This window comes from Neophocaena asiaeorientalis, unplaced genomic scaffold (assembly GCF_003031525.2).
Source record: "Neophocaena asiaeorientalis asiaeorientalis breed wild unplaced genomic scaffold, Neophocaena_asiaeorientalis_V1.1 scaffold229, whole genome shotgun sequence".
Classification (NCBI taxonomy): domain Eukaryota; kingdom Metazoa; phylum Chordata; class Mammalia; order Artiodactyla; family Phocoenidae; genus Neophocaena; species Neophocaena asiaeorientalis.
The window spans coordinates 2,366,582-2,383,310 of NW_020174096.1; the positions used below are offsets into that span (position 1 = coordinate 2,366,582).

A 16,729-nucleotide genomic window follows, 5' to 3' on the forward strand; every position below is an offset into this window, starting at 1 on the left:
GTGAGCCATGGCCACTGAGCCTGCGCGTCCGGAGCCTGTGCTCCGCAACGGGAGAGTCCGCAACAGTGAGAGGACCAAGTACCGCAAAAAAAAAAAAAAAAAAAAAAAAAGAAATGTGTAAGAGCTTTTCACTGAGTGTATATTTATGGTATGGAAAAGGCAGGACTGTGCTTTTGTATCACTCTGCAAAAATCATTACCATATTTTCTTGGGATAGACATGAATGAAGTAGTGATAGTCTTGGGTATTTGCTTTCTTCTGCTACAGTTCTAATAGGTATTGATGGAACTGTAACTGATGCTCTTGAGGCAGAGGAAAATACAGAAGGAGGTTTAAGTTGCAGGTGCAATAATGGAAGTCCAAAAGAATTCTGAGGAGGTATCTCAAAGGGCCCTGGCTTAACATCAAACAGTTTTTCTGGTTTTATAAATGTTGCAGAGTCCTGCTGAGGTGTCAAGTTTTCTTGTCCAACATACTGATCCAAGTTCACATGCTTAGGAATTTCTGTAATTATTGTTTCTGCCCATTTCTTCTGCTCAACTGCTTTTTTTATGGCTTCAGTATTATACTGGCTCAAATTCAAATGGGACATTGAAGTAGTGTCCATTGCTCTCTTTGGCAAAGGAGGCTGGAAGAAATCAGATAATCCCCAAGCCACTCTTGGCTGTGGCAGAGGACTGAAGGGAACTTGAGAAACTCTTTCTGTATGGAAGGATAGGGGCTTAAATTCAGGCTTGGGCTGAAATTGAAGCAAAGGAAAACCATCACCAGGTCTGAAAGTTTTTGCAGTGGGGATAAGTTCAGGTGTCTTCAGAATGGCAGAAGACGTGGACAAAAGGTGGAGGTGAGTATTTCCAGCAGGGGCTGGAGACAATGAAGTGGTTGGTAAGCTCTGAGATGCTGGAGTTAGTCCTCTATTCTGGGTTTGGCCTTCTAATTGACAAAAAGGAACACTCCTATGTGGAACATTCTGGAAGAGAAAAAAATATTATGTAAGATTAAAATACATTACAAACTCCTACTTTTTAAATGATGTTCAATATGTTTTGGAGGAGGTGGAATATAATTACTAAATAAGTTACTTACTCAAATAACCAACAACTGAACTACTAGGACAACTTTAATGGTACTTTAAAATGCGTTACCTGTAAATTTCCATTACTATTTTCATCAGATTGCACAATTCCTTTATGGCAGTGTGGGCTGTTCTTGCCAGGCTCTCTGGTGTACTCTCCCATGGGTTGTGGTTTAACGAAAAATCTCTCCTTCAGATTTCTACTGGTGTCTTCAATATCATTACTCCCTCTTGTGGGGTTTGATCCTTGGCTTCCCACCAAATGCACAGACTGAGACTGCTGTAGAAGTTGATGCATGTCCGGGAGGTTAGCAAAGGATGATCCTACTATTTGCATTAGGCTCATGAAGTTGATCTGTTGCAGCTAGGATAAAATAAAAATTAAAGAAACATCTTAAAATATAATGAAAAGAACCTAAAGAAGCAACAATAATTATCTGAGTATTCCAGAATAGTCATACTTCTGTCTTAGTAACTGCTGGAGCCATAAATGCTGAATAGGAAGCAGAGCTGGGAGAGATTTTAGAAAAAAAGGAAAAGAAGAATAGCTTCCTGTTTTCAAGGAGCTGTCAACTAGGAATATGAACTCCTAGTGAGACTTGGGACTATCTGTAAAGCAGTTTACATAAACATCCCTGGGACCATAAAGGAGTGGTCTGATGGAGTGGGTGAGGATAATTAAAGAATTCCTAAAATGGGTGTGTTGTGGCAGGGTTTTTCAGGAAAGAAAAAAAGCAGAGATTAGCAACAGGTGAAGAGAGAGGAGTTCCTGTGGAAGGGCTGACCGAGTGAAAGGCAAAGGTATGCACTGTGGCTGACAAACCTTGAATAACAAAATCACTTGAGGAGCATTTAAAAAGTCCCAATGGCCAGGTCACACCCTATACCAATAAAATCAGAGTATCTGGGGGATGTGAGCCAAGATTAGTATTTTTTAAGATGACTAGCTGATTTCAATGTACAGAAAAGCTTGGGAACCACTAGCATGTACACTGGCTTAGATGGAGCAGGAAATTTATAGCTAATGAGAAGGGAAGTTAGTACAGTGGTCCAAACTGTAGCATGCATCAGAGCCACCTGCAGGACTTCTAAAAGCACTCTTTGTTGAGCCCCATCCCCAGAGTTTGATTCCAGTAGGTCTGGGATGGCAGCCTGAGAATTTGTGTTCCTAATATCTAAGTGATGCTGATGCTAATTGTTCAGGGTCCACACTTTGAGAACCACTGGACTTGTGAGACTATGGTGGGAAAAGAGGGGAGATAAAAGCTGTCCATGGGGGTCTTTCAAGCCCAACAGAGGAATTTGCACTTCTTAAAACAAGCCAATAAGGAAACACTGCGGGTTTTTTAAAAAAATGTAGGTCCCTTCAATTACAAAAGAAATATATGCTTATTACAGAAAAAAAAAGGATAAAAAAGAAAATAAAAATGATTCATAATCTTATTCCCAAAGATAACTAGTATTGACATTTTTTAGTGTGTATCCTTTCATTCTTCGTATTTTTATGCTTTTATTATTTATTTTTGGCTGCTTTGGGTCTCCGTTGCTGTGGGCTTTCTCTAGTTGCAGTGAGTGGGGGCTACTCCTCATTGCGCTGCGCATGCTTCTCACTGTGGTGTCTTCTCTTGTTGCGGAGCATGGGCTCTAGGCACATGGGCTTCAGTAGTTGTGGCACGTGGGCTCAGCAGTTGTGGCTCACGGGCTCTAGAGCACAGGCTCAGTAGTTGTGGCGCATGGTCTTAGTTGCTCTGCAGCATGCGGGATCTTCCCAGATCAGGGTTCAAACCCATGTCCCCTGCGTTGGCAGGCAGATTCCTAACCACTGCGCCACCAGGGAAGTTCCATTCTTTGTATTTTTAAAACATGACTGATATCATATAGTATACAAATTTGTGCCTGAAATTTACTGAAGATTTTAAAGCAGGAAAATAAGAGTATTAAAACAATATCTGGGGAAAAATGTCTCAGAAATGCATATATGAGACAATGGAAGTATGAAGTTCTAAGAACCTAAGGTTGGCTACTGCTATAGAAATAGCAAGTAACTGTACTGACATACAATGTGGGCAAAGGAGTCAAGAGGGCATAGTAAAACACTGGATATGCATAGTGAAAGAAAGTAAAGATGACTCTCTAAGACAGTGATTCTTAATCTTCTCCAGAATTATCCGGAGAATTTGTTAAATATACAGGGCAGTGACCAGCAAAGTCCCTAGGTAATCCAAAAAACAAGTTTGACAAATGCTTCTAAAACTTTAAGCAGGTAAAATAGGTCATGCTAGTAAATAGAAAAGGGAAAGAAGAGACTCAGAAGAATAAGAATAAAATCAGTTTCAAAAAATTCCATGGCAAAAAAAAAAAAAAAAGTTCCATAGCACAGTGGGACATGCTGAAAAAGTATTCCCATCAGGACCCATAGTTCAAAGATTTTTTTTTTTTAGTATAAACATCCCAGCAACAGCACATGGGGAGCTGTCACGGAGGGCATAGGTCTCTACTGGAGGAGGGGTGTGAGCAGGGCATGAGGAGGGGTATGGGCATGCTAGGAGGATGGGAACAGTCCTGGCTGCCCCACCGTGGGATGTGTGAGGGTCTCTGGCCAGGCCACAGCCCACATGGGAAGACACCAATCAGTCACGAAGTCATGGGAACGCCACACAAGCCTGGCTGTGGGCCCGGGCACCACACAGGCGCATTCACTGTTAAACTATACAGGATGAGGCTGTACATGATTTAATTACAAAAGAGTCATATTTATAAAAATCTGTACACATATTTGAAAAACTCACAAAATTAGTGCCCAGAATTATCCATATAAAAATGGTATACTGGGGCTTCCCTGGTGGCACAGTGATTGAGAGTCCGCCTGCCGATGCAGAGGACACGGGTTCGTGCCCCGGTCCGGGAAGATCCCACATGCCGCGGAGCGCGGCTGGGCCCGTGAGCCATGGCCGCTGAGCCTGCGCGTCCAGAGCCTGTGCTCCGCAACGGGGAGGCCACAACAGTGAGAGGCCCATGTAACGCAAAAAAAAAAGGTATACTGCATCACATAAAAGGATATGAGGGCTTCCAGGGTGGCACAGTGGTTAAGAATCTGCCTGCCAGTGCAGGGGACATGGGTTCACACCCTGGTCCATGAAGATGCCACATGCCACAGAGCAACTAAGCCCGTGAGCCACAACCACTGAGCCTGCACTCTAGAGACCACCAGCCACAACCACTGAGCCCGCGTGCCACAGCTACTGAAGCCCATGTGCCTAGAGCCCATGCTCCGCAACAAGAGAAGCCACTGTAATGAGAAGCCCACGCACTACAACGAAGAGTAGCCCCTGCTCGCCACAATGAGAGAAAACCCACGCACAGCAACTAAGACCCAATGCAGCACAAAATAAAATAAATAAATAAAAAAGAAAATTGTACGATTAAAAGCAAAAAGGATATGAAAGTGAATGTAGAACACATGAAGAGAAGAGAAGATCTGAGGGAAATTAATGTTTAAGGAATAAAACAGAAAAGGGAAATATTTAAAAATTGTTAGTAGACAGAGGAAAGGATAACCAGGTGAGAAAAAGGTGATGGAAGGCAAAGTGAACAATACTTTAAAATGCAGCTGACAATTTCAAACCAAGCCAACATTGGGTTTGGGGATGATAAATGTGATGTGACAGGCTGTGTTAGAAAATAAACTTTGCGCACCTTTGAGCAGGGGCCGCTGGTCTGGTTTGATTATCCCCCACCTCACTTTTGTGAGCAGCTCTGCATCCCCAAGAGCTCAGTAAAAAAAAGTCGCCATGGGAAGTAGGGAACTCAGCCTAGACTCTAGTCCCTAGAGTTAGGACTTCTGAATAACAAAGCAAGAGTGCCCAAAGCAGAAAAGCCCTGCAATTTAATTTTAACTTGTCCGTCTCTGGAAGTTTGTTCATATTTTAAAACCTTACATATATATCATGTGTAGACTTACTTGTTTATATGAAGATGTGCTTACCTGAACTAATTTAAACATTTCATCTTGGAGCATTTCCCTAACAGAATCGGAATAATGTGATAACTGAGCCCTGGGTTCATTTCTCTGGGCTGGCTGAGCTGTTGGCCCAGGTGTTTGTGAAGCAACAGTGACTCTATTTGATACCAAAGGTGGAGCTGAGGAAGATTTATCTTTACATGCAGAGATCCGTGCACTATGTGGAAGCATATAAATAAAAAACACACATTAATCAAGAAAGAAACAAATTAGATGTCTATGAGCTGAGTATTTTGATCCTACTTTTTAATTCTACTTTAAAAGCTTTCTGGAGGTTTTCAGGAAATTTAAACTCTAAAGCTGATCTCACTCTATCCCTCAGCCCCCAGACACATTTGTCATCAGCACAGTTATTCATCCAAATGCTATAATTAAGGGACATGTAATGTCTAGTCAGCCATGGTCCCCTCCCTATGGTGTTACAACCCAGGACAGTTCTCACGCTCATTTTACTTGCCTGGTTCCTACAGGCATCTGAGTTTGAGACCTGTGCAATCACTCTGATTAGGTGTACAGAGTATGTAATTTGCCTTAGGAATATATTTCTTGGACTAAATTTAATGACCCAGAATGGATTTAAGAAAACTGTGGAAAGTATGGGTTAAAAAAATGTTTAATTCTAACATGGATAGAGCAAACTCCTGTCGTTCTTCATTAAATGTGAAATAACAATATTGTGAACATTTCATTTCCAAACAGAGAGTTGATATTAATAATTAAACCCTAACAAAAATGCTTATTTAGAAATAAAAGTTAAAAATCAAAGTAAGTTTTGTTTTATAAAATGATTGTTTGGGGATGATTCCTTAAAACATAGAAGGGACTCAATGTTGTACAAGCAAATCAATTTTATAACCTAAATTAGGGAACAGGCACTATCACGTCGAAATAAACTGATCATTGTCTCTATAAAGAAAATAACACATTAAACTGTGTTTATATTTATTTGGATTTACATTCATTCCCTTTCAGCAATAACATTTGCCTTTTATCAAGCATCTCACAACCTTAATAACAAAACTATATTTGGGAAATCCATAAAAAACAGGCGTTACAACTGACTTGCCTATTTTAAGACAACTTTATTGGCCTTTGCTTTCAACAAGTAACAAGGAGATAAATTCTAATACTGGAGAATTTTTTTAAAGCAAATTTGTGCTATATCATTCTCCTATTTCAACACGATTTGTAAACACTAAACACACTGTTCAACTTCTGTAAAATAAATACAGAAGGCAACTGGATGGCTCTTTTCTATGAGAGAATTAGAAGCATTTCATATGCTATTAGAGATCTGCTAGAGGCTGAAAATGAGCAAGAAATACATCTTTCAATAATATATCCACTACTTCTTTTTTCCAGAAAAGACTTGTTCTTAAATAGTTCCTGCATGTCTTTAAAACACAACTGTTAGAGGAAAATCTTTTACTCTCTTAGCTTTTGGTCAAGATGTTAATAATTATTTCAAAATGGTACAGTAGGCATCATTTCATTCTCTTATCTATGTGTAATTATATCAATATGGTACAGTATGCAAAAATTCTCACCTAGAAACTTCTGAACTTGTATCTACACCAAATGAATGAGGAGTGATGTGTTCTGGATCTATAAAGCCTTCGATCATACTATAATTAAAGATTAATAATCAATTAGGAAGCAAGATATTCTTCGCGTTACCTAAGGTCCAGGTGATCTAATGCTCCACAATCTAAGAGTCTAAACATCCTCTAATCTTCTGTAATGCTTAGCTCATAATTACAATCTATTTACATCTGTCTCTATAGCAATAGTAACAGATTCAAACAAAAGCAAAGAATATGTCTGGATGGCTTTAATATATGACTTGAACACTATTAAATGCTTGGCAACAGAAATAATATAATCTAAAATGAGCGGAAATGAAGTTAGCTGGGACCTCAAATTTTACCTAGGAAGAAACAGACACTTTGCTCAGGAACACTACAGAGACCATTATCACATCTGAAACTGTAATGACTAGTTTTTTATTAATAGAAATATCTATATTACTTGTAAAGGCACAGGACATTAAACATATTTTTTTGTTAATTATCCACAGAAGACCCCAACAAAAAAGAAGAGAAAGAAAATCTAATTATGTTGCCTCTCTTATCTGAGGTAATTCTAAAACATCAAAAATTCTAAAAATTAAGAAATCATGCCCACACTGCAACAAATGAAAACTGCCTGCAGCTATCCTTGAAGCAATAATAAGCTAGCGGGCTTCCCTGGTGGCACAGTGGTTGAGAGTCCGCCTGACGATGCAGGGGACACGGGTTTGTGCCCCGGTCCGGGAAGATCCCACATGCCGCGGAGCGGCTGGGCCCGTGAGCCATGGCCGCTGAGCCTGCGCGTCCGAAGCCTGTGCTCCACAACAGGAGAGGCCACAACAGTGAGAGGCCCGCGTACCACACACACAAAAAATAATAATAATAAGCTAGCAAGCAGAGTATGGGTCCATCAAAGCCCTATGGACGGTGTGCAGTAATCATACCATAACACTGACTCATAATGATTCATAATGATATATGACTCATAATGATTCTTTACTTGACCCATGAAAAGTGGAATTAGTATGGAAAGGGAGTACCCTAATTAGCAGCTGAATAACTCTGGTATATTCACAGCTATATTTTACTTTAAGGTTGACAGTGACAGGAGAACAAAAAGCATTTTAGACATCATTATTTATTTCACTCTACCAAGATTTAGAAGTATAGAATTTACTAAAAATCATCACTACCATTACTATTAAATTGAGGTTACAATTTCACTAGGAACACAGTATCACCATAAAATATATAGTCAATGATGAGGAAAACAAAAAACCCTCTTCATCAAGTGAATCCCAGATGAGCTTTGAAAGCTTTCCATACTTTTTCCCCCTTACCCTTTCTGTTCAGTTGATTTTTCCTCCATACATGTCTCTAACAGTTCTTCCCTTGGACACTGAACCTCTCCTGTGGAATGCTGTTAAAATTAATAGTACCCAAAAAGAAAATAGGTGAAACAAACAGGTATTACTGTCTTAGGTATCTTGAGTTTCACGTTAGCCATTCGCCTGGAATAAAAACAGTCTAAAAGCAAGTGCGAAACCAAACATTAAAATGTACTCCCAGTCCTGCTCTGACTAGACCTTTATACTGTGATGCCTTTGGCCCATCACCCTGAGCCACTGAGCATATTAAACTACAAAGACAAATGATGTCACTAGAAATCATTTACAATGTATTTGTAAATTAAATTACACACACATCACTACATAAGTAAGTACAACTGACCTTTGAACAACACTGGTCTGAATAAGGGGGTGCACTTATATGCAGATTTTTTCAGTAAATACACTACACCATCTGGGGTTGGTTGAATCCGCGCCAGGTCCTGGAACCAATCCTCCGTGAATACTAAGGGATGAATGGATGAGGATTTTTGACTGCATGGGGGTCAAAGCCCCTAACTGCCATGTTGTTCAAGGGCCAACTGTACGCTGTGAAAACTAGAATATCAGAAAAAAAAAAAAAACCATCCTTCTTAAAGGAATTGTTTCAATAATTAGAGATGTCTGTGTTCTACCTGGAAATCCAGAGTATAGGGTTTTGAGAAAAGAAGTAATACATAAAAGTGCATGTATGTGTAAAAACTGCACACTACTGCTGAATTATACATTCTGAATATGGAACACTTGCATCACTCTTGATTAAATTAATTTACTACAGCAGTTTATGAAATTAACATTTCATTGCCTGAAATTATTAGACATCTAACTAATTATAGAATTTCAGTGAAAGAAAAATGCTGCATGGCTACACTCTACAACCCACAGTACCCTTTTAAGAGAGAATAGCCTTGGTTGGATATATTGAATAAAACACTATAGTGTTACCATAGCATAATTTAAGTAACTTTATCCACTACTTATAGACTTACTTCTTCTAAATGCTGTGGTAAAGTCTGCATCTGCATGTAAGACGCAATACTGGGACTTTTAACAATTCCAACAGATTCTTTGGCATCCTCTACACGGAAACAAGAAGGAAGAGAAAACTGACCTTTTGAAAAATAATCAATTTTCTTTTTAGAATGTTCAGAATTATTATAGGAAACAAATATAATAGCAGAAACATTTTCTATCCTCCTTACAAAAATATCTTTAAACACCTAGAGACAACCCCTCTTCATCAAGTGAATCACAGGTGAGCCTTGAGAGGCCTCATATCAGTGTGTATAACTCCATATAAAGCTCTGAGAGTTTCTGTTTTAAAGAAGACTGCCAAGGAAAGGTTCATAGAATTGGTTCACAGCAATGAGGAGACCCATAATAATTACACAGCAAGGCAAAAGGCCTCAAAATTGTATATTCAGGTTATAAGTTAATATGCTTAACGTTTCATAAATATTAACTACTCTTTAAATACTCGGCTTTAGGCTATTATAAACATACCAATTTAGATGTAAGACTAAGCTATCTCAGATAATCATTCACCAATATCAAATTAGTAAGGTCAAACAAAAAGATTAGCTAAATGAACTGACCTTCATAGTCTGATGGGTATATATCCATTTCCTCCTGTGCAAATGTTTCTACTTCTAAAAGATCCTCCTCAATATCTACAAATACTTTTTCAGTATCATCAGTGACAGAAATAATTTCATCATTGGTTCCTTTTATTTCGGGATTTTTTACTTCAGTTGGCATTCTACTGACAAAAATTAAGCAGCTAAAATTATAACTCATTCTTGGGAACAAAGAGCTTGCTTTCAATTGATTCAGTTTATTGAGAAAGAACAAACTAAGCTTTCGTATTTATAAAGTTTGTTTTTTAACCATGTATGGCAAATACCAGAAGCTTAACAAAAGGTTGTTCAATAAGTAATTGAATGTCCCGTTTTTATTTACTCAAAGGATTAGAATAATTTTGACTTTTCTAAATTTGCCATTCTCACAAAGGAATCTTCCTGCTACCAAGGCTTCAGCTTTAGTATTCAAAGATACATTACTTGTAGTATTACTAAATATGTAAAAATGGATGAGATGATTAGTTCAACTTCCTCTGACACAGAAAATCAATGAACATAATAAAGGGATCTCTTAGGATGAATTAGCTCCTCTCTTACAAGATATAAGCTAGACCAACACGTAAAGAAACAAAATTTGTAATGAATTGTTAAAGTACTTCAGAAAGCACTTGCTTACTGCTTCTCTAGTTCAAAGAAATGCTCATTTCTTTAACCTTCAAGGGTTCAATTCTCCTTTAAGCCCAAACACCATCAAACGAGGTATTTGAAAAGGAACGTATAATCAGCAACTTACTTCAAGATACTTTGACAAGATTCATTCTGATCATTTCTTTCCTCACTCCCACCTTGAGTGGATACTGCAACAGAACAACCAGCATCTGTTTTATAATCATTCTCTATATTGGGTCCATTCTGAGGCTCAGGGTAATTATTCTCTAGCACCTAAAACAAACCATTTATAGTACTTAATATTCATTACTGAATCCCTTACTTTTCATTATATTTTTAGATTATTAATACTTTCTACAGAACTTCTCCTGATTAAGTCTCTTATTCATTTACCAAGTATTTATTGCATTTCTAATACTCAATATTTGATGCTGAAGCAATGACTGTCTTTATTCCACCTAGAAAAAATAAGCTTGACTACCTAAAGAGTATTCAAAAGAAATCAGCCTTACAAACTTGAAAGGTATATCACCAGTGTTTTCAGGCCACAGAACAATAGCAATAAAAATGTAAAGTTGCTTTCATTTCACTCTCTTTACAGTTATAAAGACATTTAGTAATTATTTCAAAATGACATAGTAGGCAAAAATATATGCAGCTAAAAATACAAGGGATGTATCTCTTTTGTTTTACTTAGAAATTTAGGTATGCATCACCTAGAAACACTTAAAAATTTCCATGACAACAAATATCACAGTACCTTCTAAACTACCTTACAATAACAGAAACTGATCTCAAAAAAAGGAAAAAAAACACACAAAAAGAAAACATAAAACAACAAAATTTCTTCAACCCAGAATAAACTAGTTTAAAATGAAGGCAATTCAAAATAGAACAAATGAAGAATTAAAAAGTGTGGAGGGGTGTTGACCAAGATGGCAACACAGGAGGCTCCTGAATTCTCCTCCTCTCACAGACACACTGAATGTACAACTACACACAGAAAATTACCACTGAAAGAAATCCAGAAATTCACTGAGTGACGCCTACACATCAGGGGAATAAGAAAACACATGTTGAAACAGGCAGTTAAGGCTGAAACACAATCTGACCATAAACCCCAACCCTGGAACAGTGCCCTACAAGAAGGAGGGAACTTCTAACTTCCAGCTTCTAAAAAGCAAAGGGTTTCGACCCTACATTTAGTGCCCAGACTTTTAAGACTCCTACTTGAGAATCAGGCCCCCAAAACACCTAGCTCTGAGAGCCAAAGAATCTTGTATCCATGAAACCCACAAGACTATAGCAAACAAAGATGCAGTTATTAACAAGTGTGTGAGCATTCCACTGCAGCTATCCCCACAGGGCTTAGCACAGAGGGGCAGGCAAAAACAGCCATCTCCCAGCCTTCCCCCGGAATAAGTCCATCTGCATACTTTGTAAGCTGCTGCCTGGGGATCCCGTGCCTGGCTCCAGCCCTCCCCAGACACCAGGGAAGCCAAAGGACACCTCCTCTATCTTCTCTCTCTAGCCTGCTCCAAGTCACCAGTATCTCCCTAGAAGGAGCCTGTACACGCATATGTTGCCCCAGTTTTTGCAGCTGCTGACTGAGGGGGAGGTCCCTGGACCACCTACCTCTGATAGCCAGTACGGCTTGTATTCACAAGTCCTACAGGACTGTAGCAAACAAAGAAGCAGTTCTTAATGGGTGCAGGAATACCCACAATGGCTATACACATGGGCCCAGACCACAGGGAGCAGGCAAAAATACCCATCTCCCAGTTACTCCCCAAGAAGGGCTTAACTACATACTTTGCCACATGCTGTCTGAGGGTCTGGCTTCCAATCAGCCTGCATCTGGTGCTAAATGTGATCTACCCCTCTGGGACACTGACAGGTCTTCGCATAACCTCAATTACTAGGAATCATGAAGAACAAAGGAGGCTTAGATAATCACAAAGGTTTCAGAGACAACCAAAAGCTCAAGCCAGGCTAACTGATGAGGTTCATCTCCTACATAAGACCACTCTGTTCAGACTGGGCGATGTGGCCATTTTATCTAATGCTCAGAAACCAACAAAGAGACTCCAAGAAAATAAAGAAACAGAGGAATATGTTCCAAACAAATGAATAAGATAAATCTCCAGAAACAGATCTTAAAGAAAGAGATAAGTGATTTACCTGATAGAGATCTAAAATAACAATCACTGAGATGAGGCCAACAATGCATGAACAAAGTGACACTTTCAAGGAAGAGACAGAAAATACAAAAAAAGTACAAAACGTAAATTAGAACTGAAGAACACAATAGCTGAACTGAAAAAGTCACTGAAGGGATTCAGTAACAGACTAAATCAAGCAGAAAAAAGGACCAGAGAACTCAAAAATAGGGCAGTGGAATCAAAGAAGCAAGAAGGAAGAAGAATAAAAGAGTGCAGATAACTTAAGAGACCAATATATGCATTACAGAGGTTCCAGAAAGAAAGAAAGGGGCAAAAAGCTTATTCAAAGAAATAATGGCTGAAAACTACTCAAACCTGGGGAAATAAACAGACATCAGATCCAGAAAGCCCAGAGAGTTCAAAAATAACATAAATCCAAAGAGACCTACACCAAGAGACAAGAGTTAAAAACAAGGAGAGAATTTTTTTTTTTTTTTTTTTTTTAAGGAGAGAATCTTAAAAGCAGCAAAAGAAAAACAATTTGTTACATATAGAGGAACCCCTATAATGTTATCAGTAGATTTTTCAGCAGAAATTCTGTAGTCCAGAAGGGAATGGCATAATATATTAAAAGTGCCGAAAGAAAAAAACTGCCAACCAAGAATACTCTACCCAGCAAAGTTGTCCTTCAGAATTGAAGGGAAGATAGTTTTCCAGACAAGCAAAAGCTGAAGGAGTTCATGACCACTAAACCAGCCTTACAAGAAAAGTTAAAAAGAGTTCTTCAAGGTGAAACAAATAGATGCTAATTAGTAGCAGAAAAACATACGAAAGTATAAAACCCATTGGTAAAGGTAAATATATAGTTAAATTCAGAATATTCTAGTGTTGTAATGGTGGTGGGTTAAACACTCATAACTCTACTATGAAGAATAAATCACAAAAGTATTAAAGATAACTATAACTACAATAATTTATTAATGGATACCCAATGTAAAAAGATATAAATTGTTACATCAAAAATATAAAATGCAGGGAGAGGGGTAGTGTAATAAATATGCAGAGCTTTTGTATGCATTCGAAGTTAAGTTATCAGCTTAAAACAGACTATTACAAATATAACTTGTTTCAGTATAAGCCTCAAGGTAACCACAAAGCAAAAGCCTATAGTAAACAAGCAAACAAAAAACCCACAAAAGATTTTTTAAAAGGAATCCAAGCATACCTCTACAGAAAATATTCAAATCTCAAAGAATAGAGCAAAAGAGGAAGAGGGAGTTCCCTGGTGGCCTAGTGGTTAGGATTTGCATTGTCACTGCTGTGGCCTGGGTTCAATCTTTGGTTGGGAAAGAAACTGAGATCCTGTAAGCCATGCGGCATGGCCAAAAACAAACAAACAAAAAAACAGCAAGAGAGGAAGAAAAGAACAAAGGAAGTACAAAACAACCAGAAAATAATTAACAAAATGGCAGTATTAAGCCCATACATATCCATACATATCTATAATTGATTTACAGGTAAATGGACTAAATTCTCCAATCAGAAGACATGGAGTAGTTGAACAGATTAAAAAAAAGACCCAACTGTATACTGCCTACAAGAGACTCTCTTCAGCTTTAAAGACACACGCATACTGAAAGTGAGGAGATGGAAAAGTATTCCATGCAAGCAGAAACCAAAGGAAAACAGGGGTAGCTATATTTAGACAAAACGAACTTTAAGCCAAAGACTATAACAAAGAAGCTCATTATATAATGATAAAGGGGCCAATTCATCAAGAATATATAACATCAATTAATATTTATGCAGCCAACACAGAAGCCAACACAAAAATTAACTCAAAATGGATTAAAGACTTGAAAGTAAGACCTGAAACTATAAAGCTTCTAGAAGAAAAGACAGTCAGTTAAAGCTCCTTGATGATGATTTTTTGGATTTGACACCAAAAGCAAAGGAAACAAAAGCAAATTTGAATTATACCTCAATAAAACTGAAAAAAAAAAAACAAATTTAGGTACTATTGGAATTCTCCAAATATTAAAAAAAAGTCCATGTCCCAACTACTTTACCATATAGAAATTTGTTTTCCAAGAAATTCACCTCCATCTTTTTCTGGAGTACAACAGCAAGTACTCAATCAAAAGATATTTATGAAAAAAATACTTGCCTTGCAAACAGGTTAAAAGAGCAGCCTTTTACTTGCCACTGGGTAGAGAAAAGAAAGAATAGGCCGGGCTTCCCTGGTGGCGCAGTGGTTCAGAGTCTGCTGATGCAGGGGACACGGGTTTGTGCCCCGGTCCGGGAGGATCCCACATGCCGCAGAGCGGCTGGGCCCGTGAGCCATGGCCGCTGAGCCTGCGTGTCCGGAGCCTGTGCTCCGCAACGGGAGAGGCCATAACAGTGAGAGGCCCGCGTACCGCAAAAAAAAAAAAAGAAAGAATAGCCCATAAGCATTAATTTCTCTACTGATACCCATCTGCCTTTCTAGGTTTGGTCCTCCAACCTCATCTGCCAGATAGTATAAGAAAAGATGATCCCCTAATACGTACAATGAGATATCAGTAATAAAAACTGGACAGCTGCCTAGTTCTTCCTCATCTGAACAAAACCCTAAAACTTTAAAAAGAAATAACAGAAATGTAATACCACTTGTAATATCACTTAAAATTATCTCCTTTTTCTTCCTCATTTTTTTTTTTTTTTTTTTTTAATTTTGGCCACGCCATGCAGCTTGCAGGATATATCAGTTTCCCGACCAGGGATTGAACCCGGGCCACGGCAGTGAAAGCACCAAATCCTAACCACTAGACCACCAGAGAACTCTCTCTTTTTCCTTTTTATAAACACACATGAAACCTCAAAACCTCACAGCCTCTGTGAAAGCACTTTAACCCTAATTTATCATTTTTAAGAATTAAAGGAACCACTTTAAAAAATTAGGTGATACAGGTTATAATCAGCATTGTCATTAACTTTGTTACTTAGTGATTATTATATAAGGAAATATAAATATAGCTTTAATCTAAAATGAGAATTCTCATTTGTATGTAATTAACAATTCAAGTATTTACCTTAATAATGGCATTTTTTGCCTTATATGTAGCAAAATAGGGTTGTTTCAAAAGCCACAATGATGTTAGAATGGCAGCTGTAGAGGTCTTTACACGAATGACGGGACTGTACTCACAGGATGACGCAGTGAGACTAAAATCCCAGAGCAGTCTTCTATCAGACCATCTTATCATCCATTCCAACAGCCTTCTTATATTGCCAAATGTGTTATTTAGTGCTAGAGGAAGATCTTCTCGAGGGTTAATATCATTGCGTTGAATTGCTTTGAAAATACATCTTCTAGTTTCAACAGACTTGGGAGTGCAAAAACTATGGTTTGACCATCTCTGTATTAAAGTTTTCTCTGTGTTGTCATCTTGTATTCTGTAAACTGACTTCTGTTTTAAACCAAACAACCCACTCTTCCCTTCATTTTTACTGACTTCATTCAAAGGGTTCTCTAAAAAAGGCCTGATCCCTTGATTAACCAGTACAGAAGCTGAAAGTGTCTGGTTTTCTGACTTTTCATACTCATACGACTCAGGAGCAACAACAAAGCAAGAGCCAGCTCTAAATACATTCTGGCTTTTGGTTTTGCCCTGACGTCGTTTTAATGTTGTATGTACATCAAAAAGTAAAGAATTAAGTTCATGTTCTCTAAGATGTCCAGAAAAGCTAGTTAGAAATGGAATGCCAGCATCCTTGGAACCAAGTAGGTCTCTTTCAAGAACATAACTCAAGAAGAGTTCAAGGAATTTAATATATTCATCATCGTCACGTTCAAATTCCCAAACACCTATTACAGGAAGTGCATTCTGTAACAACTTTTCATGATCTTCTTTTCTTTTAGGGTTTTCCTTCCGATTACATATTTTCTTTTTTCCGTTGGGCTCACCACTCAATGTTAATTCCATGTGATTTGGGGCATTTCTATAGCAAAATAAAATTTAAAAAGACAAAATTAAGATCATTTAATCACTAAAAATGATCTTAGCATTGACAATAAAAATTCTCTCCGCTGGTTAAGTCATACCTCTTGTTTTTTGATGCCTTGATAACCTATCTTTCAAATAAGGGGCAAAGATCTCTAAGTATTCACTCGAGCTGAACATTCTGAGTCCAAAAAATATAACAGATTAATATCAAAAGGGAAATTTTATGTTAAAAAAGATTAAAATGTGTTCACAGAAATTTCACTATTAAAAAAAACATGAC

At 38.0% G+C, this 16,729-nt stretch overlaps 1 protein-coding gene across 1 annotated transcript in view; it reads right to left on the bottom strand.

Moving 5' to 3' along the window:
* Positions 1-16,729, bottom strand: part of CPLANE1 (ciliogenesis and planar polarity effector complex subunit 1) — a 134,145-nt gene that overhangs the window by 74,087 nt on the left and 43,329 nt on the right. The window contains exons 26-34 of the mRNA XM_024754652.1: positions 15,535-16,444; positions 10,426-10,574; positions 9,648-9,811; positions 9,042-9,130; positions 8,005-8,084; positions 6,644-6,721; positions 5,061-5,253; positions 1,146-1,439; positions 200-970 (exon numbers count right to left, since the gene is read on the bottom strand). Coding sequence (XP_024610420.1) covers positions 200-970; positions 1,146-1,439; positions 5,061-5,253; positions 6,644-6,721; positions 8,005-8,084; positions 9,042-9,130; positions 9,648-9,811; positions 10,426-10,574; positions 15,535-16,444 — 2,728 coding nt within the window. The remainder of the gene's footprint in view (positions 1-199; positions 971-1,145; positions 1,440-5,060; positions 5,254-6,643; positions 6,722-8,004; positions 8,085-9,041; positions 9,131-9,647; positions 9,812-10,425; positions 10,575-15,534; positions 16,445-16,729) is intronic.